Consider the following 24,733-nt stretch of genomic DNA (forward strand, 5'->3'; position numbering starts at 1 on the left):
CACCTCTCCACCGTGCCTGGGTCCAGCTCCAGCCGAGGGCCCCCTCCCTCCTGCTACCAGCTGTCTCTGCAGAGGCCACCAGTGAGGAAGAAGCAGCAGCCGGGCACCTCTCCACCATGCCTGGGTCCAGCTCCAGCTGAGAGCCTTCTCCCTCCTGCTACCAACTGACACTGCAGAGGCCACCAGTGAGGGAGGAAGCAGCAGCCGGGCACCTCTCCACTGTGCCTGGGTCCAGCTCCAGCTGAGAGCTCCCTCCCTCCTGCTGCCAACTGTAACTGCTGAACTTTGCAACTAAGATTGTAGTGCCTGAATTTGCTTTCCTTTTCCTCCTCCTCCCTCCCAATCCCCTTTCCTTTTGTGTCACGTCTTTTAGGTTGTAAGCCTGTGGGCAGGGACTGTCAAGAAATACTTTTGTAAGCCGCCATGAGAGCCTTTTTTGGCTGAATGGTGGCATAAAAATGCTTAAATAAATAAATATAAATATAAAATAAATTTTTTTAGTATTTGTTCACTCTCTCTCCTCTCCACCCCCCCCCCCCCAGTTCCGTTTATACTATTACACATGTGTACCCCACTTCCGGGCAGTGACATGCCTCAAGAGTTCCAGTGTTTACCAGGGTTGTTTCCTTAGCAGGGGATTAAAGGAGATTTGTGGCATTTCTGTGATGTACAGTCAGGGCGTGGTGCGGCACTGCCCCCTGGCATCCTTTGACTCATGGAGGACTGGACAGTGGGAATCATCTATCCCACCCCAACACAATCACCCCTCCTTCCTATAGGACGGTTTGTTTGTGCTTTCCCACGCAGGGCCCAACGCAACAGGAAATCAGCTCTGCTGAGCAGGTCTGCTTCTGCTTATATATATATATATCATAGAATTTTATTTATTTTATTTATTTCATAGAATAGCAGAGTTGGAAGGGGCCTACAAGGCCATAGCGTCCAACCCCCTGCTCCATGCAGGAATCCACCCTAACGCATCCCTGACAGATGGTTGTCCAGCTGCCTCTTGAAGGCCTCTAGTGTGGGAGAGCCCACAAGCTCCCTAGGTAACTGATTCCATTGTCGTACTGCTCTAACAGTCAGGAAGTTTTTCCTGATGTCCAGCCGGAATCTGGCTTCCTTTAACTTGAGCACACGCTCCCTGTCTGGTGCAGGCTGGGAAAAGCAGAAGATGCTGGGATATTTCCCTCCAGTGTTTTGGAACAAGAGTGGCGATCTGGCTTAGCATTTTATCCTCTGCAGCTCCAGGGTTTTTGAAGTCCCTATTTGCAGTGGAAGGAAAGCAACCTCAGTGAGCCCCCCCATCCCTCACTGCCATTGTCATTAGCTGCCATTGCTCCTCCTGGACTTTCTCAACATTGCTACCATTTGCTTGCTTAGCAGGCAGAGAGCCAGTGAGCAAGTAGGTAGTGGTATCTCCTGCTCTTCCTTCGTATCACCACCAATGTCTGGGCCAGAGCAACAGGCAGGATAACAAGCAGGTGTCAATGGGGAAGGAGAGGAACAACTCCAGGGAGCCATTGTCAGTGGGCCCCTGTTGGGATGTGGGTCCTGGGCTGGTGACCAACCCTGCCTACTCTTGATGTTGGCCCTGATATTCCCTTTGTAGCAACTGTTTCTTCTTCCCATTAAAGGCTCTTCATAGAATCATAGAATCGCAGAGTTGGAAGGGGCCTACAAGGCCATCGAGTCCATCCTCCTGCTCAATGCAGGAATCCACCCTAAAGCGTCCCTGACAGATGCTTGTCCAGCTGCCTCTTGAAGGCCTCTAGTGTGGGAGAGCCCACAACCTCCCTAGGTAACTGGTCACCTCATTCTGTTGTTGTCGTACTGTTGTTGTCATACAATTGTCGTACTGCTCTAACAGTCAGGAAGTTTTTCCTGATGTTTTTCCTTCTCCCCATCCACCTTTTAATACTTCTGACCATCCTTAACAACTATCTCTAAAATCCTGGATATTTGAAGCTGGTGGTGGTATGTAAGGGAGGAAGCAGCAGCCGGGCACCTCTCCACCATGCCTGGGTCCAGCTCCAGCTGAGAGCCTCCTCCCTCCTGCTACCAACTGTCACTGCAGAGGCCACCAGTGAGGGAGGAAGCAGCAGCCGGACACCTCTCCACCATGCCTGGGTCCAGCTCCAGCTGAGAGCCTCCTCCCTCCTGCTACCGACTGTCTCTGGAGAGGTCACCAGTGAGGGAGGAAGCAGCAGCCAGGCACCTCTCCACCATGCCTGGGTCCAGCTCCAGCTGAGAGCCCCCTACCTCCTGCTGTCAACTGTAACTGCTGAACTTTGCAACTAAGATTGTAGTGCCTGAATTTGCTTTCCTTTTCCCCCTCCTCCTCCCTCCCAATCCCCTTTCCTTTTGTGTCATGTCTTTTAGATTGTAAGCCTGTGGGCAGGGACTGTCAAGAAATACTTTTGTAAGCCGCCATGAGAGCCTTTTTTGGCTGAATGGCGGCATAAAAATGCTTAAATAAAATAAAATAAAATAAAATAAATAACACATTTACCCAAATGTCCTCATTTTGTTTTAGTACAGTATTTGGAGGGGGGAGCGTAGAATATAGGCAGTCCTGTTAAGTAAACCAAGTGCCCCATCACTGCCAAAGGCTTAATACAGACCCCGACCCCCCCTCTCCCACAACAAGATACAAAAGTGGCTGGCAAAACTGCTCCTCCCTCCCCTCCTATAGCATCATCATGGCATTGTTTTGATGGGTCTTTGGGGCAACAGGTGGAGGAAGAGACTTTCAAGAAGCAACTGATCATTAGGAACAGCAGCAGGGTCAAGGGCTGTGAGGGTATACAACAGTCTGGCAAGTGAAGAGCCATCAAATATGCTTTTCAGAAGTAGTTCACATCTCGTAAGTACTCAAGAAGAGCCCTGCTGGATGGTCCAAGGGTCCGTCTAGTCCAGCACTCTGTTCACAGTGGCCAAACACTTGTTGACACAAGCAGGACCTACAAGCAGGACACAGGTGCAACAGCACCCTCTCACCCATGTCCTCCAGTAACTGGTTTACAGAGGCGTACTACCTGCAGGACTGGAGATCATTAATATCCATCATGATTAGTAGCCATTGAAAGCCTTCTCCTTCATGGATTTGCCTCATCCTGTTTTAAACCTGTCCAATTTGGTGGCCATAACGATATCTTCTGATAACAAATTCAGAAGTTTAACTATGCGCTGCGTGAAGTAGAACTTCCTTTTATTATCTGTCCTGAATCTTCTACCATTCAGCTTTATGGGATAACCTTGAGTTCTAGTTTTATGCAGGAGGAAAACGCCTGATCCACTTTCTCTACACCATGCGCAATTGTGTACCTATTTATTTCCACTTACCTGTTTTCTAAACCGCCCCAAACATTGCAACTATACCTCATAAGGCTTTTGCTCCAGCCGCTTGATCATTGTGGCTGCCCTTTTCTACACCTTTCCCAACTCTGTAATGTCCTTTTCGAGGTGCAATAACTAGAACCGTACACAGTATTTCGCACCATAGAGTTGTATAAGGACAATACGATACTGACGGACTTCGGAACTTAGGGAGATGGTGTTTTAGGCTCACCTGCACAAGGCTGAAGCTGGTTGCCACATAAATCATCAGAGAGCCACGTGAGCAGCCAGATGGAACTGGTTTATTCGCCCCGAGCCCAACCTAACTCTTGGTCTTCAGCATGCCCCAGTGTGGCTTACAGCATGAATGATTTGGGATGGCTTGTGGTTCATTTTAAGGTGCAAAAGCCATAGTTCCTTATTTCCAGGGCTACCAGAGGACCGTCCTCTATGCATCTTCTGCTTGAGCAGCTTCCAGCCCAAGTCCAGCTTCACAACTGTTGCCCATCTACAGTTACACCTGGTCAGTAGATCAAAGAGGCAGGCACATGGGTCACCTGGTCACAGCCGTCTGCACTATGGTGAGATGCTGTATTTCTATTTCAATTTACAATTATTTCTGAATTTGCATGTATACAAATCCATGCAAATCTTATGCATCTATTCAAATTCATGCAAATTAGTGTCCTCTTTTTGATTGTGTTTTCCGTCTCTCTCTCTCTCTCTCTCTCTTTTTTTGAAGTCCATGAGTGGTCTCAATTTGGGGTGGGTCCAGCTTACTTTAGGGTGCAAACGTAAGTTGTGCATTCAGGCTCCTCCTGTAATTCTTGAGTTGAATAAGGAAAGATAAACTGCAGCCTCCCTTTTTTTCTGCGCGCCAAACTAGATGGGATGTTACTTGCATCTTGGTGGGAGGTGGGGAGGCTTCAACCCTTTCCCAAGGCCTCACTCCAGAGCAGGAGACCCATGTTTGCTATTTGCAACGGAAGGAAAGCTCCCATTCACACCAGTGGAAGCTTTCTTTGGAGGAACTAGCAGGCTCAGGGGCTTGCTTAGTGGGACCACAGATTAAAGAAGGTGTTAATGCCCCCACAGCACTGCCCCAATGGGGCAGCCCACATCTGCTGCCTGAGTTCTATGTCAGGGCTCAAGTTGGAAACATCACATCTTGTTTGGCTCAGTAAAAATAGCGTTGCCTTCACCAACCTGGTGTTCTCCAGATGAGTTGGACTACACTTTCCACCATATCTAGACATGTTGGCCAGAGATGATGGGAGTTGCAGCCCAACAAATCAAGAGGGCACCAGGGCAGGGAAGGCTAAGTTAATGGCTTATATTTTATGGTTGGCATCATCACCCTATGTCAAGGGTTCCCCTCTATTCAGCATTGGTTAGGTCTCATCTTGAGTATTGCATCCAGTTCTGGGCACCACACTTCAAGAAGAATGCAGACAAGCTAGAGCGTGTTCAGAGGGCAACAAGGATGATCAGGGGTCTGGAAACAAAGCCCTATGAGGAGAGGCTGAAAGAACTGGGCATGTTTAGCACGGAGAAGAGAAGATTGAGGGGACACATGATGACACTCTTCAAATACTTGAAAGGTTGTCACACAGAGGAAGGCCAGGATCTCTTCTCAATCATCCCAGAGTGCAGAATCATGGGCTCAAGTTACAGGAAGCCAGATTGTGGCTAGACATCAGGAAAAACTTCCCGACTGTTAGAGCAGTACAACAATGGAACCATGACCTAGGGAGGTCATGGGCTCTCCCACACTAGAGACATTCAAGAGGCAGCTGGACAGGCAACTGTCAGGGATGCTTTAAGGTAGATTCCTGCATTGAGCAGGGGGTTGGACTCGAAGGCCCTATAGGCCCCTTCCAACTCTATTCTATGAAACTTTCCTCCCGTGGTCCGAATTCCATTTTGGTGAAGCTCGTGGGAACCTCATTCCAGTGGTACATAAAGCTGAAGGCAAAAGGGGTCGGGACAAAATATTATAAGAGAGAGGCAGACTACTTCTATTAAAGCTCAAGGAAACATTTTCATAGATATGCTGCTTAGACAGCAGCCAGAAATGAGCAGAAAGGTAAGAGGCATAAGAACACTGGAGGGTCTTTCTAGTTTGAGATATTTCATTACCCAGGCATGGATCATGAGTGTAACTTGAACATAACTACTGATGTTAGTAACTACTCATGAGTTACATTAGTGTAACTAACTTCTTAGCATCCAAAATTCCATTAATCAAAGCAGACTTCTATTGATCTCTGTTTAATGATGGGGGTTAATCAGGCTAAAATTATACCATCTCAGAGAATTAGGGATTTAGGCCTCCAAAACATAAATGCTCTAATAAATAAAGCCCAGTCCCTATCTGTGGTGTGAATCCCGATTATGGGATTAAAGTGGCGAACTAAATCTTCCTAAATACAGGGATGCTCTAACATTAGATAGATTCAACATTTTACCCTCTGTACTGTTACAAGAAAGATTTCACGATTTTTCTTTTGCTGCCTGTCGATGTCCTTGCAGGATTGGCTAAATGGAATTTCTTACACATCTTGTTTATACTGTCAACTACAAGGGAGGTGCCTAAAGTAGCTCAAAAACAATTCATTTTTGCGGTTTTATTTATACTTTCCACTGAAATGAGATTGAAATTAACTCTCGGATTTAAGGAAATCTTTGCACGAGTTAAACAGATGTTTTATTTCTGTAAATAGCAGGCATCAAGATTGAAATTTTTCCAACAACGAAAAGTAAATGCAGTAAGATTAGGAAATGTTGATGTAAATGTTTTAAATTTTGGTTTTAGTTGGTACTTACGCTAGTTTATGACTGTAATAAATCTTTGATTTGATGTGTTACTACCTCTTTAATATGAAGTACAAATCGTTATTGACTATAATAAGCCAAGGATATAAAGAATTGTGCAGGCAGTAGTAAATTTTTAAAATGAGGGCATTTGCTCCTTCCGCACCCCCAAATTTCTTGCACAAGCGATTTCTGAATGGCTGTGAGAGAAGTCATAATCACTGAAATGGAGAAACTGACTGAAATTATACCAAGATTTGATAAGCCACAGAACTTTATGGGCAAGTAGAAACTCATGTTATTGGCATCTGTATTGTAAACAGACCCTATAGTATAGGTGGGCAGGCAAGTGGCTGAGGGTTTGGGCTCTTGAGTTTTTATAGAGTTTAAACCAGAGATGGGGAATGTGCGGTCGACAGATGGGGTTGGACTGCAATGCCCATCAGTCCTAGCTAGCACAGCCAATGGTGAAGGATGACGGGGGTTGTAATTCAACATCACCTGAAGGGCCACGTTTCGCATTTCTTGGTTTAAACAAAGGGATCAAAGACAAATTCTGGGTCCACCTGAGACCAAATAAAGCGAAGAGGGAAAACTGGCGTTGAGCACTATCAAGACAGAGTGACCTGGATCATACATAAGGAGATGCCACCATGGGCAAATTTCCCCACAGGGCTTCTAGTTGGACGGCGCTTGTCATTTTGTTGATTTGGGGTGCAGGAGGGGCACGCCGTAGCTTCTTGTTACATGCATAGCGAGGGTGGGTTGTTGGGATGGTTGACAAGCCACCCACAACCCTAAAACAGCCCATGGGTTCTGGGTGGGTTGTCAACCACTCCAAAACTCCACCTTCACTGGGTTCGATAGGTATCTGGCTGGCCACTGTTGGAAACAAAGTGCTGGAGTAGAGAGGAGAGAGAGACCCTTATTCTGATCCAGTAATATCATTTCTCATGTTTTTACAGTGACCCTGTTCAGATGACATGCTACGCCACAGTGGTCAAGCATTTTGAGCTAAACATTATGGCTTAGCATGTTGTGTAAACCATTCCTAACCATGGTGGCTGCATAACCATGGTTTAAACACGCTCACTAACAATTTGGTGAAAAAGGCTTAGTGGCTTAACCATGGCGTAGCATGTTCTCTGAACAGGCTCAGTAACTCACTGGAAACAGATGAAAAGGTTAGGCTCTTTATTTGGGGCAAGAGTGTTCAAGGGAAGATTTGCATAGACAAACCTAGAATGATAAAGCTTTTATGTAGGTGCAGAGATACAACCCAGCAGAGATTTGTGGAGATACAGTCCAGTATATTCCAAGAGCGGTAATTAAGAGGATTTCCAGTCCTGAGACAGAGCAAATGATCCAAGATGAACCATTACTCCCCTCTTTGTACCTCCCAACAACGCTGCTATTCCCCTCATTTCCAAGTAATAGGAAGACAATTGTCGATTGGCTAGAAAGAATTTATCATTTCTTTGAAGTTTACATGGTAAAAAGTATTTTTTTTCAATCACATGTACATTACAAAACGTCCCTCGAGAAAAGAGAGACAGACAAGACTGAGAAGATTATAAAAGCAATATTTTAAGAAGTTTGGATTAAGAACTGCAATCAGAGGCAATAAGATGAACAAGGCAGGCCAAATTCTAAACCAGTGTCCCAAAGGAGAAGTAACTGCATTCGATGATGCTACTTCCCCTTCCTCACCCAAGGAGAACAAACTAGAATTTGGCACCTGGCAAACAGGTTGTACAGAAAAATACGTGCTACTGAACTCAGTAATGAATAAGGGTGGGGTCATTACAGCATTTCCCAGCAAATTCAGATTTGTTTGCACCTACCCTATAGGCTGAGCCTATGACATAAGAAAAAGAGGCTACAAGCTCTGGTGCTAAGAAATGTCAAAAGAAATTTCTTTATTTTTATCTGAAATACAAAAATGTTTTTTTAAAAAAACCCTTCAACCAAACTTGTACAACGCGTTGTACAAGTTTGGTTGAATGTTTTTTTTTTTGAACGTTTTAATATTTTGGATAAAAATAAAAATCTTTTGACATTTCTTAGCACCAGAGCTTGTAGCCTCTTTTTCTTGTAGCCTTTTCATGGTGTTTTCTCCCTCTTTTCCCTCATGAGCCTATGGCAGTCTGGTGTCTTCCAAATGGTTTCGACTACGACTCCCAGAATTCATGATTGGCCATGCTGGTTGGGGCTGATGGGAGTTGATGTCCAAAACATTTGGAGGGCACCAGGTTGGAGAAGGGATGGTCCATGTTAACAACCAATTCTGGGCATATCATAGTTTCTCAATGTGTAACAGGTTGCCTGATCGCATGCCTCATGCCCGACCAGCATGTGAAAATGCAAATGCTCGTCAGCGTGGGAAATCAGTGTTGGCGTTCAGGAGCGTATGAACCAGCTCTGGGGCTGATGAACACCCTTTTCCACTGGAAAGAATTAAGCAACTGTTTTCTCCCACTGACACCAAGGCACATCTGCTGGTATCTCTTTTCTATCAGCCAACCATTTAGGGATATATATGTTTGCTTATTAAAAAAGAAGGAGGATTCCTTCAATATCAATCATTTGTTACAGTTCACCCTAATGATACATCTGAAATAATTACTCTTATAAATATCACTTGTGTCATATGAAATAAGGCACTTATAGAAATTATCTATCATTCTAGACAGGAAAAAAAAGGGTTAGTTTCTGAAATCAATTAAATGAATCATGTTAAAAGCTGCAATACCAAAAAATAAAAAATAATCAGACTCTTAGCCCTTCCCACACTTCCAAGATTTTGTTTTCTAAAAAAAGCACTGATGAAAGAAATCAAACGAGATACAGCTTGAGGTTCTGAAGGCATGGGCAGCCTGTTAAAAGACTCTGCCCCCCTTTCCCCAAGCAGGCAGTTTAAGAGTCCTGGATTTCCCCAAAGGCTGCTTGGCACAGCTCTGTGGGATTTTCAAGGGCTCTGCTCCTTGGATTTGGTCAGCTGTGATGGAGAAGGAAAGAAAGGAATGAAAAGTTCAATGACTGTAGAAGAGGTTTTGGACCCAGCACACTGTATCGCGGGGAAGCTGCAGTCAAGAATTGGACCAAAGGACAATGAGAAAGAACACTTAAAAATCAAAGCCAGAAAAACTCTAAAAAGGGGTAAAGGACCTACTAAGAAACATACTGTGAAGTAAAAAGGAGAAAGCAAGGCTGAGTAACTGGCGTGCTTCTGCACAACGCAAGTGGTGGTGGCATACCACCAACCCCAAGGTTGACAAAAGTCAGAATGGCTGAAATAAAGCTGGCTTTGGAGATCCTTCCTGGCAAGCATCTATTTAGATTCTGGTTAATCCATGGTTATTGTTTGCTTTGGATCAGAAGGCTCAACGAAACTGTTTTGAGTGCTTGATTAGAACTGCCAGAAAGGGTTGTGGATGCTGTCCCACAAAGGGGTGGGGATGCTGTCCCGCATTTGACCGGCCGGTCCTGCGTTACATGTCTGGTGGACTGTGACCAGCTTGGTGAGTCAGAGGCTGGGCAAGATTGTTATCATTCAAACGTAGGGCAATCTGGACAGCCAATCCCTTCTTTCAGGCTCACTGCAGTGAGTTTTTACTGTCATGTCATTCCTCAGCAGGGAATTACACCTCTTTAAACAGGAAAGGAGGAAACCCCATTGAGATTTAGGAGGGACAGCCTCGAGCTACTACTAACTTCATTCTGAAGTCCTGGTTGAAATATTCTGTTTGTTATATCCATCTCTGAAGGCCAACAGAGTTAGCACCACTGTCAGTCTTTTAGAAGTCTAAGCAGATGTTATTTTGAATTACTTTCGGATGCCCACTATGTTCCCACCCCGTTGTGTAGACTTGATAACCCACTCAGATGGAAACTGCCACCCAGTGGGCATGGGAAAGCAGCCACACTTACTACCAAAATCATCAGTACAAAATGATGGTAGCTGTGTATTCATGGGTAACCCAGCCCATTATTCATTATCCTGGTTTGCATGGCGGACTATTTGTTCATACCGGAATAACCAGGGGCATGTCTACACCAGTGTTTATCCCAGGGATCACCCTGACGCACATGACACACAGGGGATCCCGGGCGCAGGGAGGGATGATCCCTCTCTTTCCCTGGGATAACCAGGACAGCTTTAATCCCAACTTTTTCCAGTCTTGGGATTGTCCCGAGACCACAGGATGTGTGGGAGGCCATCCTGGCTCCTCGTGAGTAAATGCAAGGAGCCAGGGACCAGGCATGGGGCTCTTCAGGAGTTCTGTGCCCATCAGGGGTGGGAGGGGGGGAGGGGATCTTTTTTTCCTTAAATTACCTTTTCGATGGAGTGCTCGTGCACTCATCTTCAATTTTTTTAAAAATGGCGGGCGTGATGTCCTCCTTTGTCCCAGGACTTCACATGCCGTGTGTGGACTGAGGGGGAGGATCTCGCCTCCCCACTCCCTCCAGGAAGGTCTAGAGATGCCCCAGGAGGCCACATACAAGCATCATTCCTCAATGCTAGTGACAAAGCTGCAGGTTTTGTTGCAAAGACTGGGAGGCGATAGAAGGCAGATTACAAAACAGACTGAGGTCATTTCAGCCCATTATAAGCCAGCTGGCGATCTTCGTGCCTGAACATAAACTTTGTGTTCCAAATCACAGCAGGTAACAGCACTTTCTAGGATACATGTTCTATGTAAAAGCAGCATCCAGGCTCTCCCCTCTGCCACGTAAAATATCTTTTTCTTTAGGACCAATAAATAGAAGAGAACCTAGAGCCTAGAACCGTTTCTGTAAGTATCTTGTGTTCTAAGATTTAGAGTGCTTTGTAAGGCTTCATAACCCACCAGCAAAGGGCCTGTCGCCCTTTCCTCAGCATACAGGCATAATGGGTTTAAGGCTGCTCAGTGCCACAAGGAAAAGCACCAGACTTACAGCAGGGAATGTCTGAAGGAGCTACCCCAGGGCAGTTTAGACATGAATTCTCCCCTCTCCCCACACCGGGGGTTTGAGTTCAGTCTGAAGCAAAGCTTTGCCTGCTGTTGATTCCTTGGTCCCTTGGCTGAATGCAACACTAAGCTCTGGTCTATGATTTGGCATCAGAAGTTCTTTAAAGAAAGTGGGCAGGCAATAAGGGTTTGAAAACACAAGGTAGAAAGGAACAAGACAACCTCTTTACCTGTAAGAGCTTTCCTTTGGTGTATGCAAGTGACTATAAGGCACATCCTAGTGAGAAAGGAAGGACAGGCATACAGTAGGGTAAAGAACCTGAGACCAGGGGGGAAAAACAGGAGCACACTCTGCTGCCATGCGCAATCCCATAACCCTCATTATGGGAGCGGCCGGCATCATTCCAGTCCCCAGGATCCACAGATAAATTTACGGACCTGCCCCTTGATACTCTGCATGCCAGCTCTCAGTCAAGAAAACCCAGAGAAGCTGTTTTAAAAGGCCCCTTCTAGAAAGAGGCATGTGCATCTAATGTTGCTGTCTGGAGCTTAATTAAACCTTAGTTAAGACCTTCATCTATAACAGTTCTCTCTATAAACCAACCTTGCAATTGAAGTTAGGGATCTGTAGATTTTATCCTCTAACAGTAATGATAAAATATCTCAGAACTAACTACTGAAGGGTTAAAGCAAGCTCGTAAAGCAGGCTACATGTATATTACAGATGACCAACCTGGTCCATCAACAGATACCTTTTATTACTGAAAGCTCCCATTTGTTAGCTGGAGAGGCAGCATACTTGAGCTAATGGCTTGGGTTTGCTGCAGCTCAGCCTCCAGCATAAAGCGTCCCCTCCTTGTAATTTAAAACAACAACACCTGGTTCACTTATGGACCCCCTGTGGAACTCCATAGACTGCAATACAAGACCATGCCCAGTGCTTATGGATTCCTATTTGTGGCATATGGTGGAATATTCACCCCAATTTATGTGGTACCAACTACATTATGAAGGAGACCAGTTAGGCAATATGGAACCATTCAAAAAGACTGTATCCTCTGGGTCATTCCTGGGGTGGGGTGGGGGCATACACAGTGCTGTAACAGGACTTTGTGTGTGTGGGGGGGATCAATTTTTAGAAGATCCTAACTGTATATAGTGCAACTCTCTCAAAATATCTGCTTTAGGATTTGAAGTCAGCATTTAAAGATGGGTTGGGAGCAGAAATTTAAGCCCATTCCCCAATTTGACTGGAGAAGGAAAGTTACTGCTGAGTATTTCCAATGCCTGACACACAAATGCAAAGCAAAAGAGCATTGCCTACAAGGGTATTTCCCTTCAAGATGCTAGTCATCTTGAAGAACACTTCTTGACTGCAACAGGTCTTGCAATTTTAAGCCTTACAAAAATTGTACCTTCCCAACCCAAGAGAAATCTTTAACCAGACTTTTTTTTCTTTTCTTTATAAGACCCTGAGAATCTGGAGATCTGAGTTTAGTTTCATTTTCCTTCTTGCTTGGAAGGAGGCACAAGATCCATCATTGAAAAAATGGTTTTAGAAATCTGGTGCACTGATCTTTGGTTATTGGATGAGAGAGAGAAAAGTGGGAAAAAAAGTTTTGGCAATCTGGGATGTTATGTGGGCTTCTCTCTTCCATTGCCCCTTCTTCCCCAAGATGGCTTGGAGGCTGGGCAGGCATTTAATCGGACCAGTCGTCCTCATCAAATTCTGAAGAATCATCCTCGGAATCGCTATATTCTACCGCGATGCGGCGTGAAAGGATGGTGGCCACGTCATTGCCCACAACGTCTCGTTTCTCCTGTTCACGCTGCTCCTCCACTTTACGGAGCTGGAATCCTGGCAAGGAAGGAAGGAAGAGGTTACTGAAGGCCCTTCTGGGGAGTAATGACATTGAGTGATATCTTGCAGAGTGCCCCGGGAATTTCTGTATGCATACTGACCCAGTTTACCCAAAAATCAAGAAATAGCGAAATACTTCTATTAGATATTTTATTAACTGAAAATAATCCCAAAGCTAGCTTTCAAGTTTCATATAAGAATGCTTTAGGTTGTGTTTTTTTAAAAATTGTGAACATGCTTTTTCGTTCTTGTACTGTTGTTTTTTCGTTCTTGCACTTTTTTACTTTTTACTTTGGCTTTTACTCTTGTGTTATTATCTTGTTTAAACCCTTTTTAAGTTTAGAAATGAAATGAAATAATCAAGTCAGAGAGCAATCCTACTGCTGGCACCAAAGAACCCAAATGAGCAATAAGCAAAGAGCATTCAAAGTGTGGGTGTTAGACCGCCTGGATGTGTGGTGTACAAAGATATCCACAGGTGAAATTGGAAAAGGTTCAAAAGGGAGATCCTGAAAGAATCAGAGGAGGAAGCTTTGCTGAAGGCACTTCCGATACATACTTGCTAAGGGCCAGAGAGGTCTAGTAGCCACAAACTTATAACAACAACACCCCCAAACCCCCCAATGGAGAGAAAATGTCTAGTTTCAGAGGGTAAGTCTTGGATAGGCAAAATGAGAAGAGCCTTACCTTGGCGAATAGCAGAAAGCAAGTCACTTCTAGCCTCGCTAACAGCAGGCAACGAGGACTTGGGCTTGGAGGACACCGCATCTGGTTGTGGGACAGGAGCCTCTGGACCATCCAGGCCACCAAAAGACGAAGGAGGAGGACCAGGAGGGGGTGGGGGAGGAGGAGGGGGCGGGGCACCACCTGCTGGCTGAGGTGACAGAGGTGGAGGCACAAGAGCATATTCTGCTACTGGAGGGGGGTGGCGGTGGAGGGGCAGCAAAATCGGGGTGAGGTGGGAAGGAGGGTGGGGATGGCGGCGGCGGGATGCCTGCAGTTGGGAAGCCTACAAGTGGTGGTGGTGGAGGAACGCCCATCGTCGGCGGTGGTGGTGGTGGTGCAGGAGGCGGTGCAAAGCCTGGCCTGGCCCCCTGTGGTGAGCCAATGGGTGGAGCCGGTGGAGGGTGGCTTGGGCTGACTAGGCTGGGTTTTCTCAGCCCTCCAGAATTGCTTTGGTTGTGTGCTTGATAGCTGCTGGAATGAAGATTAGGAAGGAGAAAGGGAGATAGAAGGGGGGTTCTATTAGTCTTGCAAATACCATAAATGGGAGCTTGGCGAAGGACGTCCACTGTGGTGCAAAGGAAATCTCTATTTTTCAGATCTTCTTGACATCACCCAAGACCCACCTCGACCAGCCTTGATTTCATTAGGTCACTCTTGCCTCTAAGAGATCCAAGAATTTAGGAGTTGCACGGTAATATTCTGTTCTGCATCCAATGATTGGATTTTGGAAGGATTTCAATGGATGCAACATGTGAAAAGAGTTTGAGCACAGTTTGCTCAAAGATAATCCTAGCAGAAGGATTTTTTTTTAAAAAAAAAATGTAGTTACAGCAAAAAATGAGGTTCCTTGGAACCCCAACATTCCACAATAGTATTTTCCCATTAAGGTACAGGGATCACTACCAAAGATACCTTGAAGATGCCAGACAATATATCTGATCTTGCTTTAGTAATAGGACAAGCGACATAAAATTGCAACGGTTTATCTGGACCCCTCAAACATGTGGATCTCAGAAACATCTGTTCTCATTTAAAATTCCTAGTCCTTATAAGTAATGAAAGGAATTTCTCACCTATCTTTTTCAAACAGTGGTCTACTCCCCTTAGTAAAATTCTTCCCCACTCCGGAGATTAACTCGAGCTGTGCCTCTCAAATTTGCTTCATGGTGGCTTCCAGACATGTTGAATCACAGCAATACACACTTGCGTTTCACACAATAGTGTTAACACATTCCCTACCCCCCTACACGTTGGATAAATGTGCTGCGTGAAACAATCCTAAGCAGCAGCTTAAGTGAAAAGGAGAATTCATCTGGCAAAGAAGCGTGGGGGCAACTGCCTTTTTGGCATGCCATTTTATAGAGTATTGGGCAAAAGGCGGGATACTACTACTACTACGAAGAAGGAGGAGGAGGAGGGAGACGGAAGGAGGAGAAGGAGAAGAAGGCTTAAAAAACCTGAATGGTCAATTCTCCTGCCAAACGACTTCTGCAGACTTCATGGATGAGGCTTAATAATAGGTCCATCAATGATCTCTCCTGAGCACTTGTATCAGAAATTGGCTGATGATATATTTGCATGTTCTACCTACTGTGGCTTCAGAAGCGCTTACCTGAACTCCATTGGTGGTGGTGGGAGATTATCCTCTGTAAATGAAGGGGGGGAAGATGAAATTGAATCTGGCTGCGGAGGAGGGGGGTAGTAGCTGGCATCGACACTCTCATTGGAGCCAATGCTGCCGTTCTGATACACCATATTAGAGGGATACCTAGAAACAGAAAGGCAACTATATGACACACACCGTCCCAGCCAAGATCCTTCTGTGCTGAGGCTCCACAAGAAAACAACACCCAAGTGTAGAATGCTTTCAGCAAATTAAAGTCAGAAAAAAATGGACAAGTAGTTGCCATCGAGAACAGCACCACTCTAGTGCTGTGCAATTTCCCAATATCTGAAAATTTGGGACTGCAAGTCTTTTGAGAGAAACTGTTCGTACTCTGTGTTCTTACAGAGCACTGAACACCTGCGGCCAGTGTCTGTTCCCCCTTCCCCAAGATGTGGAGGCTTGGTTCTTTTTTGCTGGAGCTACTTCCATGATATACTAAAAACTTCCTTGTGTAGACATTTGTGGAGAGGTAAGCCTGGCTCGCTCCTTTTCTGGTTATGAGTTACCATCAGTATGCATATATATTATCCTGTGCACGTACGCAAGTAGCTACAGGGTAACTTATGAAGGAGACCATGGTGAGAGGGGGACATGAGAACATTCAGGGGGAAAGGCTGCATTAGGTTTGCCTTCAGGTCTTTTTCAGCCCCTGTAATTCTGATTTTAGACAAGTCCTTCAAGCATGACAGTAAACAAGTGTTAGGAAGAACACTGCCAGGGCAGTGACAGAAGACAGCAAGGTTTATAGTGCACAGTTCTTTCTGGACTATTATCACTTCAGACTGCAGATGGTTGCATGTTTGAATATTCCCCGACATGTCAAGAACTCCCTCCAAATGAAAAGCAAACTTTCCTAAAGATGTTTGATCGGGCCACGGTCATGCATGCCTTAGCGGCATCATGTTTGGACTATTGTAACGTGCTCTACATGAGGATGGCTTTGAACTTCATCTGGTCCAGAATTATTAGCATTATCATCAATATTTATATACTGCTCCATATCTAAAATAGATTACGGAGCAGTGCATATAGGAATAAAACAGTACAAAGAAAGATTAAAACAGCAAATTAAAGTTGTTTAATTTAAAACAAAGGACCAATAAAGATAGAGGTTGGCCAGCTGAAGGCCTCCTGGAAAGGAGTTGTTTTCAGGAGGCACTGGAAGCAGCCTACTGTTGGCGTCTGTCTGACATCCAGGGGCAGGGAGTTCCAAAGAGAAGGGCCCACCACACTAAAGGCTCTTCTCCTGGTGGACTCCAACTGGGCCAAAGGTCCAGGTGATACCACCAGGAGCATGCCCAGCCAGACTGTTGACCAAGGCCAGTTACACAGAGCATGTTACTCCCTTGTTACATCAGTTTCAATGGCTCCCAGGCTGTTTCTCGGCAAAATTCAAAGTGTTGGTTAGGATCTATAAAGCCCTATAGGGCTTGGGGCCAGGCTACCTGAAAGACCGCCTTCTCCCATATGAGCCTGCAAGGCCAAGATCTTCTGGAGAGGCCCTTCTTTTGAGACTGCCACCATCAGAGGCACATTTCGTGGTAACGGAAAAGAGGGCATTTTGGGGAGCTGCTCCCAGGCTGTGGAGCTTCCTCCCAAGGAAGGTGAGGTTTGCTCCCTTCTCTGCTATCCTTCCAATGGCAGGCGAAGCCCACTTGACTAAAGAAGGCCTTTGGTCTGTTAAGTGGGTCTGTAGGTTGCTGTTTTTATTCTGTAATTGTTATGTTTTTATTGTATTTTAATGTGGTTTATTGTTTTAATCGATTTTAAATTGTTTGGGGCTTTGAGTGCCATTTTTTGATAGAAAAACGGGGTAAGAATCAAATAAACAAATAAAATAATCTTGTTTCGATATAGAAATCTAGCACATCAAGTAACTAAAAATATGTGCAGGCATTTGTTTTTGAAAAATGCGAAATGTATCAACACATGATCATCCAGCTGCAATGTGAAATGGCACAGTCCAGGAAGGACATGTAGTTAGCTTCAAAACAATGTATTCTTACAAAGGCTCTGTTCAGACAACACGCTAAGCCATGATGGTTAAGCGTTTTGAACTAACTATGATGGCTTAGCATGTCATGTGAACCATATTTTTCCTACCCTTGGTGGCTACTTAACCACAGTTTAACCATGCTCATTAACCACTTGCTGCAAAAGAATTAGCAGCCCTAACCATGGCTTAGTGTGTTGTCTGAACAGGCCCAAAGATAAGCAGCAGTGTGATAAAAGGGAGCTAAATTCCTTGGAGCTTCATGGTCCCTGACTACATATTTGAAAGTGACCTAACCAGATATGGATATAGTTAGAAATAATGTAACATTAACTTTAGCAAGTATTTTTAAGAATGAGCAGTGGTGGAATTACAAACAATATTCTACCCAACGCTGGGTTTTTTTTTAAATAAAAAAATTGGCCTCCCTTCACATGAAACAGCATCTTGTGAAAGGGGCAAACATGTACATGGAAAAAAAACCTTGTGGAGAAGAAAAAGCAGACATGTGAGTCCACACCAAATCAGACCAATACAGGCAAGTTACACAAACTCATTAGAGAAGAGCCCCCTAAACGTGGCCAGAATTATGTCTGTACCAGCACAAATACGATTCCGCTTAATGCTCATTTATTGTTTACAAATTTGCTATATGCTTAAACTGACAGGCGCTGGTTGCGAAGGATGGATGGAAAAATAATATGCAGAATCATTCAAGTTTCACCTGGTTGCCAAAACAATGAAAAAGCCTTTCAAGATACCTAATTGACATTTCCAGTTCGCTGCTAGAGCAAATAAGTGTGGAAAATAAATGCAAGTGGGCACACATTCAGGGCCTCTGAAAAATGAGTCTGTTTGGGAAGCTCTCTTCCAGTAACCTCGGAGATCATGGCCTGGTAGAACGCAGGGCCCAGCTCTGGGCAGTTGTTCCCTTAATCCATGGCTCTTTGCCAGGCTGGCTGGGGCAGGATAGGAGCTGCAGCCCACTCCATCTGGAGAGCGTCAGTCTAGGGTAGGCAACTTTCTTCCAATACTGCCAAAGGTTTTTCTTTCGCAACACCAAAAGACCACCATTCTAGAGGTATCGTTAGACAGGTTTCTCTCCTTTGAAGTTTTTAAGAGGGGAGAAAAGGAGTTGGGGTGCACGTGGCTCTTTCAAGCACAAATGTTCACAACAGGCAGGAATGTTCATCTCCAGTCTGCAGTTGAGCAATTCACTGACAGCTAAAATGAGCACCAAAAGTTAAACCCACAAACAAAATGCCCACTACAGAGGAGAGATGGGGTTGGTTTTTTTTTAAAAAAAAGAACTATATGGAAAATTTAAAGGGGGAGGAAGTTTCACTGTGTGTGCGCCGGACAGAAAGCCGATTTTTTAATAATAATAATAATGGGGAAAGTGGCCATTAAACATAACAATCTGTTTGCCACCATCTTCCCCTTCCTGCCTGCTGTAGCATTCGTCTTTGAAACAGACAATTCTGTTCAATCTATGGATTCAACTAAAAAGGACACATGCTACTAAACCAGGCCACTTCTAACTTCAGTGCCAAGGGAAAAATCAGAAAGAAAGGACAGAACCATCTCGTGTGTTTATTTCTCAGGGTAAAAAGCTACAGCACATAATGCTGCCAGCGAACTAGCCGAGAATTATTCAGAGTGCCAGAACACCATGTCCAAAGTGCCAAGCTAAGTGCTGGGCCCAAATAGGAATGTGCTGTTTGTGGCTGCATTTGGGTGATGGAAGTATCCTCAAGTTGGATTCTGCAGGCACAGCTCCCTTCTAATGAGTAGCCGACATGTTCCAAGCGAGGAATGGCTGGTTTGCAGACTCTGATCTCAGAAAGCCAGAGCAAGAGCAACCTTAGAGCCAGCATTAGTCCCTATAGCAACCTGCAGTCGCTCTAAGCTCTAGCGCGCAAGTCCAGAGGCTGATGGCTGTCGGACTACTGCTGTCCAGAGGCTGATGGCTGTCGGACTACTGCTGTATGCGTAACACACATTACAATCCTCCTTTTGCTCGCTTCCCTCCTCTCTTGTACGTTTCCTTTGGTTTCAGAATTACGCAGATTATGAACATGTAGTATTTAGGCGCAAGGAGGGTTTGGTGGGAGCAGAATGCGACAAGACTCCAGAAAGCTACCAAACCAAAAGGCTGGCAGTTAGTTATCAGCTCCAAAGTCCTTGTAGACACAGAACCAGAAAAGAGGAGGAAATGGGCTAGGATCCAAAGAGCTACTTCAGGCATGGCTAAGCTGGAACATGCTTAGTGTGACTCTCAGTGGCTTTGAAGGGACTGCCTCCATCAGTTTGAGAGCCGCTCAGGTTTCCATGTGGGCTGCCCTGTGACAGAGGGGCAGCTGTTCAGGAAGCTGAAACATAAAGCTCCCCTGGACACACAGAACTTGCTGTATGGTTGGTTCTTTGGGACCTGGCCACTGCGCTTAAACTGAAACTACTCCAAGGATAAATCAAAGGTTGAGCTCTATGGCGAAAATCCTTTTCTTTAATCGACCGATCAGAGTTTATTACACGGTCATGGTCCAGCTCAAGCCCTTTTGCTTAGTCCATGCCCAATTATTAAGCATCGTGTGTCACCCAACTTGAGTCACAGAGGCATAGCAAGATGCAAATGTATGTTACCTGTTTTAGACTGGGTTTTGGTCATAAAATGTTAACATCGTCAAATGCGTTCCTGGGAGAACCTAAAAGCTCTTGATAGGCCCAAGACTGCAAGGGGAAAGCAGAGGAACTGCAGAGCAGTTCAGTTCAGCCATGCTTCAGCTTTCTAGTTTTTCTTACCCTCCTGGTCCATGTTTTTCCCTCAACTCGACAAACTCTTGTCCCATTTTCATTTTCTCCCATTCGTCCTTCCGGGTTTTGATTTTCCGAGGATTCACATTTCCTCTGTTCGGATTATCTTTCTTTTCTTTCTATAACATAAATCAAAATAGAAAAAACAAACCTCTTAGAACAGACTCCAAAAAGGGTGTAGGTGTGTCCTATTTCATTCCACTGACCGGAGTAAAGATGTTCCCAGCCACACACTTGAGGATCGTGTGGAACTTTTAAAAAGTGGCTTCCTCGCTGCCAGAGCAAATCTTATTAAGTTCGAGAATACAGAGCGGCACAGGACCCGGTAGCTACTCTAAAAGCTTCCCACTGTACCAGGGTGTGGGACTTGGAGATTTTCTTCATAAAATTATAAGAAAAGACTTCAACAGCTAAGGTGCTGGGTGTCCTAACCAAGCAGTTAACTAGTCGGCTAGTCCTCCATTTAGAGGTAGGTTTCTGTGACAGGGAAAGATTTGCAATTTGCACAGTACCCCTTCACTGTGGTTACCACAATAATCTGCAGGGGCGTTGTACAAAGACACAGAGATTTGGAACATAGCCGGCTGCCTTTTACTGCGTGCTTGTGAGCAGTGGCTGTTTGGAAGACCTTCCATGGGTTTCCTTTGAATATTTGGACTCATACTGTATATTGTGGGGAGCGATGTCTGATTTCGTTTAATTTGGGGGACTTTTAAGTCAGCCCTGGGAGAAAATAGCCCACAGTACTAATCAGCTTGGCAAACTGGCCATTGAGGAAGACCAAGGGTCAAAACGCGCCTGGCCAAATGGAACAAGTTTACTGAGCATTTTCTGTCTTGCATTCTGATTGTCTTGTTGTATTATTGTACTTCTGGAATGCTCTGTGTAAGTTATTTTTAACGTTATATTTTAGTATATAAAATTGCATTTTTACCTGTTTCCTTAACTTCCTCGTTTTCATCTATACTGAGTCAAACCATTGATCCATTAAGCCCCGTATTGTCAACACTGACTGGCAGCGCCTCTCCAGGGTTTCAGGCAGGATTCTTTCCTCGCCCGAACTGGAGAAGCCGGGGATTGAACCTGGGACCTTCTGCATTCAAAGCATGTGCGCTATCACACAGAGCTATCCCCTGTTCTGGACTTCAAGAGGGCTGAAACAGTAAGAGGAGCCACTATTGTACCCAAAATCCTGCCTCAATTCCCAGAAGCTTTACCTGAAACGCAGAGGAAAACAGCAGCGTTGCTTCTTACCTTCAAGGAACAACTGATAGATCTGCCTCAGTGCATCTGCCACAACACACCTGTACATGGAAGGATTCCAGGGTGCATTCTAGGGGGTAGCCCTACCCTCTATTCATGGGTGGTGCTGACCAGCCTTGTGGAGCCTCATCATTGTCCTGTACCAACTGAGAAGGTGCCAAGGTTCCCCTAGAACACTCCCTATACCCCCTGTAACTGTGAATGGTAGGGGAGGAGCAGTAATGGCACACAAGGACCCTCGTCCTCCATTTACATTTACGTTCCTGTGCGTTTCAGAGGCAAAAGGGGATCTGCTTCCCTTTGCTTTCCAAAAAGACTGTGGAGAGAGGACTGGCAATCAGTAGTTCCTTGAAATACGGTTTGAAAGCCACTGCGCCAGATGAGGAGGGCAAGGAGGTACCAAAGCAGTGCGTTCGAACTCCCACATCTGTGTAATCTCTTGAAGGGGGGCAAAGTTGTATCAACCTCACACAGTACTGGGGTAACCGGTATAGAAACTCACAGAGTAAGAGCCGCTGAGTGTTATATACTCCCTATACTCGAGCCTACTTTGATCTAAGGCAAGGGTGGCCAATGTGCCCACTGTGTCGTTTAAAAATAAAAAAGGTGTTTGGAGCAGGCAATTCAAAGCCTTTTGTTTGCTCTTTTAGTGGTCCATAGCTGCTCTGGATGCCTTAAAAAAATCACCACCACAAATCTATGCACGGTGACTTGATGGACCAGCATTTCCCTAGCGCCACTACACCACCACAGTTAAGCTTGGTGACAGTAAGAGAGAGTAGTCAGTCTGGAAAGGGGCAGGCTACACATGGCTTCATTTGGGCAGGCAGGCAGATGCTTTCAGTGGGTTGATTTATGCATTACCAAAGCCACTTTCCTGTAGCTGGATCCTACACTACTCTGGCTGCGGAAACGTTACTGGACCACTTGGAAAGTTATTCTTTGTGGCTTAGTCGCTCTGGGGCAAAAACTGCTAACGCAATCTTATTATTCAAAAGGCACCACAGGATCCAGCTATGGGGAAGCAGCAACAGCACGTGTCTTGCACTACATGGCCCAGAGTATCACTTCCCATATTTCAAAAGCGGGGTGTAGTTATCTATTATAGGAATTTATACTCTGCTGCTCAAAGCACGGCTCAGAACAGAATTGTGTTGGCATCCCAGGGGCCTACCCTGGTAGAAAAACAGTAAGGAGTCAGACTATAGGCAGGGCTGGGCAGAGGGCGGGCCAGTGGGGCCAGTTGGCATGGGCCTATGATTTTGAGGGGGCCTACTCCGAGTACCCCTGGGCAAAGTTGCTTGATTTTTCTGTTGTTGTTGATGAATTTGCCCAAAGAAAAGCACGTACAGCATTTCTGAATGTGAAGAAGTGGTGTCTTATATACATCCTGAATAAAAGTGCTTGCCATGACCTTTTTTATAAATCGTTCTAGTTCATATGTATTTAGAACTGATTAAAAAATACTTAATGAGCAGTTTGAAACGGGGCCTACATTTCCTACCTGGCCTGGGCCTATTACCAGCTTTGCCCGGCCCTGACTACAGGCACAAGCACAGCTGGTCGACAGTTGTGAATGCAAACGTCCCTCATGCCACTGGAGAAGATCCCCAGTACCAGAAAGCAGCGATGCAGGCACGAGCTCCAGGACTGCAGGCATGAGAAGCAAGCGCGGCGCGCTTTCTGCTCAGCCAACACAAGAATCAGTCCTCTCTCCACAGCCCTTGGGAAAGCAAAGAGAAGCTGATCTCCTTTGCCTCTGAAGAGATTCATATGGAGGAAGGGGGGGAAATGGCCCAGCTAGCATAACTTTTGGCATCCTATGTTGAGAGGCTGTTTCCCCTCCCGCCCCCACTCCACCATGGCTGTTTTAGGAACCGGGGTGGGGGTGGAGTGTTCAGCGTTTCTCCTTCTTCCCCAAACAAACTGCCTGCCAAGGCACAGGGAAAGAGGAGTTCTGAGCAAAATCCCTCCACCACTTACTCATTGCAGAGAAAAGGGGGGCACAAAGGTTTTTAATGCAAGTTTATTTTCTGCAGAATGTGAGGATATCCCTGCCTGATACACATTCGATGAGTTACAAGGTGTACGTTAGCATGCAACCCAGAGCTTCTTCAGAGTAAATAGCTGGCAGCCCAATCCTATACATGTCTGCTCTGAAATAAACCCCACTGTGAATTGCATCCTTAGGCACTGAAGAGAGATGTTAACAACACGCTAAAGACTTGGTGAAGAGGCTCTAAATATCAGCCCTGCAAATGAAGAAATGGCATGACTGTGCCAGCATGAAGCAGATTAGATAGAAATGTTGCCTACTTCATCTGAAACCATAAGAATCAATCCAGGTGTGTGGCAAAAATGTCGTTGTCTACCTTTAAGAAGAGCTACCTGGATTCAGACGGTAGTGATCTCTTTATGTTTTCCCTTCCTTGCTCTGTTAAGGTTAAAAAACAAGAAAGACGCCCTTCATCTCACCCTATGTTTCCGCTTCTCTTTCATGATATCCTTGGTGTCCTGCAGCATTTTCTCCTTCCAAAGATCAAAGAAATATGATGGATCTGTATAGAATTTAAGTGCTTCTTTGCCATCATCCCTAGGAAAGAGGAAAGCCAGACAGATAGACACAGCAAGATGGTCAAATGTTTTACCTGAAGCCCAGATGTAAGGCAGCTAACTGGTGCAGACACACATGTTCCCCGCCCCCTTAAAATAAAGATTCCTTGCCCCCACCTTAAAATAAAAAAACCTCTGGTTTAATCCTTTCCCATTTGCAACTCTCAGTCACATCCTACACTAGTGTGGGTACTTGCTGTGCTTTCAAGATGTGGAAGGCAGCGTTTTTATACAGTGTACAGACACCCACACCCACACCCACACACCCCTTCTTTGCAACATAGCTGCATCTCAAAGACAGCTGCCTCTAGCTATCTATAATTACTTTTTACCTGTTCAAAAGATAATTATGGATATGAGCCAAGGAAATATCTGTATTCCTGACCACCTAACCTACCCTCTGTGAACTATGTCGGCTATCTTACAGGAGGACACGGCACAATTAGACCATCAGCGAGATTCCTGCCTGCTTTTACCACAACAGTCTACCTTCGGTAGCATCCATCTCTTGAGACCTGACAGAGGGGCCAAGAGACAGCCACACTTCCAAGAAGAACAGTCTGCACCTACTTCAGGCAACTCGATGTGCAAATATATGCACTGCAAATTGCAGATATGGCAGTGGGAAAGGAACGGCGGGATTTCACAGAAGAATATGCATGAACACAAACAAAAGACGGTGCTAGGCTTCC

General features: G+C 45.3%; 1 protein-coding gene across 1 annotated transcript in view; it reads right to left on the reverse strand.

Moving 5' to 3' along the window:
• Positions 1-7,598: 7,598 nt before the first annotated feature.
• WASF2 (WASP family member 2) overlaps positions 7,599-24,733 on the reverse strand; it is a 47,429-nt gene continuing 30,294 nt past the window's right edge. Inside the window, 6 exon segments of the mRNA XM_063140763.1 lie at positions 7,599-12,963; positions 13,654-13,892; positions 13,894-14,160; positions 15,305-15,460; positions 20,154-20,284; positions 23,904-24,021. Coding sequence (XP_062996833.1) covers positions 12,806-12,963; positions 13,654-13,892; positions 13,894-14,160; positions 15,305-15,460; positions 20,154-20,284; positions 23,904-24,021 — 1,069 coding nt within the window. The 3' untranslated portion in view covers positions 7,599-12,805.

This window comes from Elgaria multicarinata, chromosome 13 (assembly GCF_023053635.1).
Source record: "Elgaria multicarinata webbii isolate HBS135686 ecotype San Diego chromosome 13, rElgMul1.1.pri, whole genome shotgun sequence".
Classification (NCBI taxonomy): domain Eukaryota; kingdom Metazoa; phylum Chordata; class Lepidosauria; order Squamata; family Anguidae; genus Elgaria; species Elgaria multicarinata.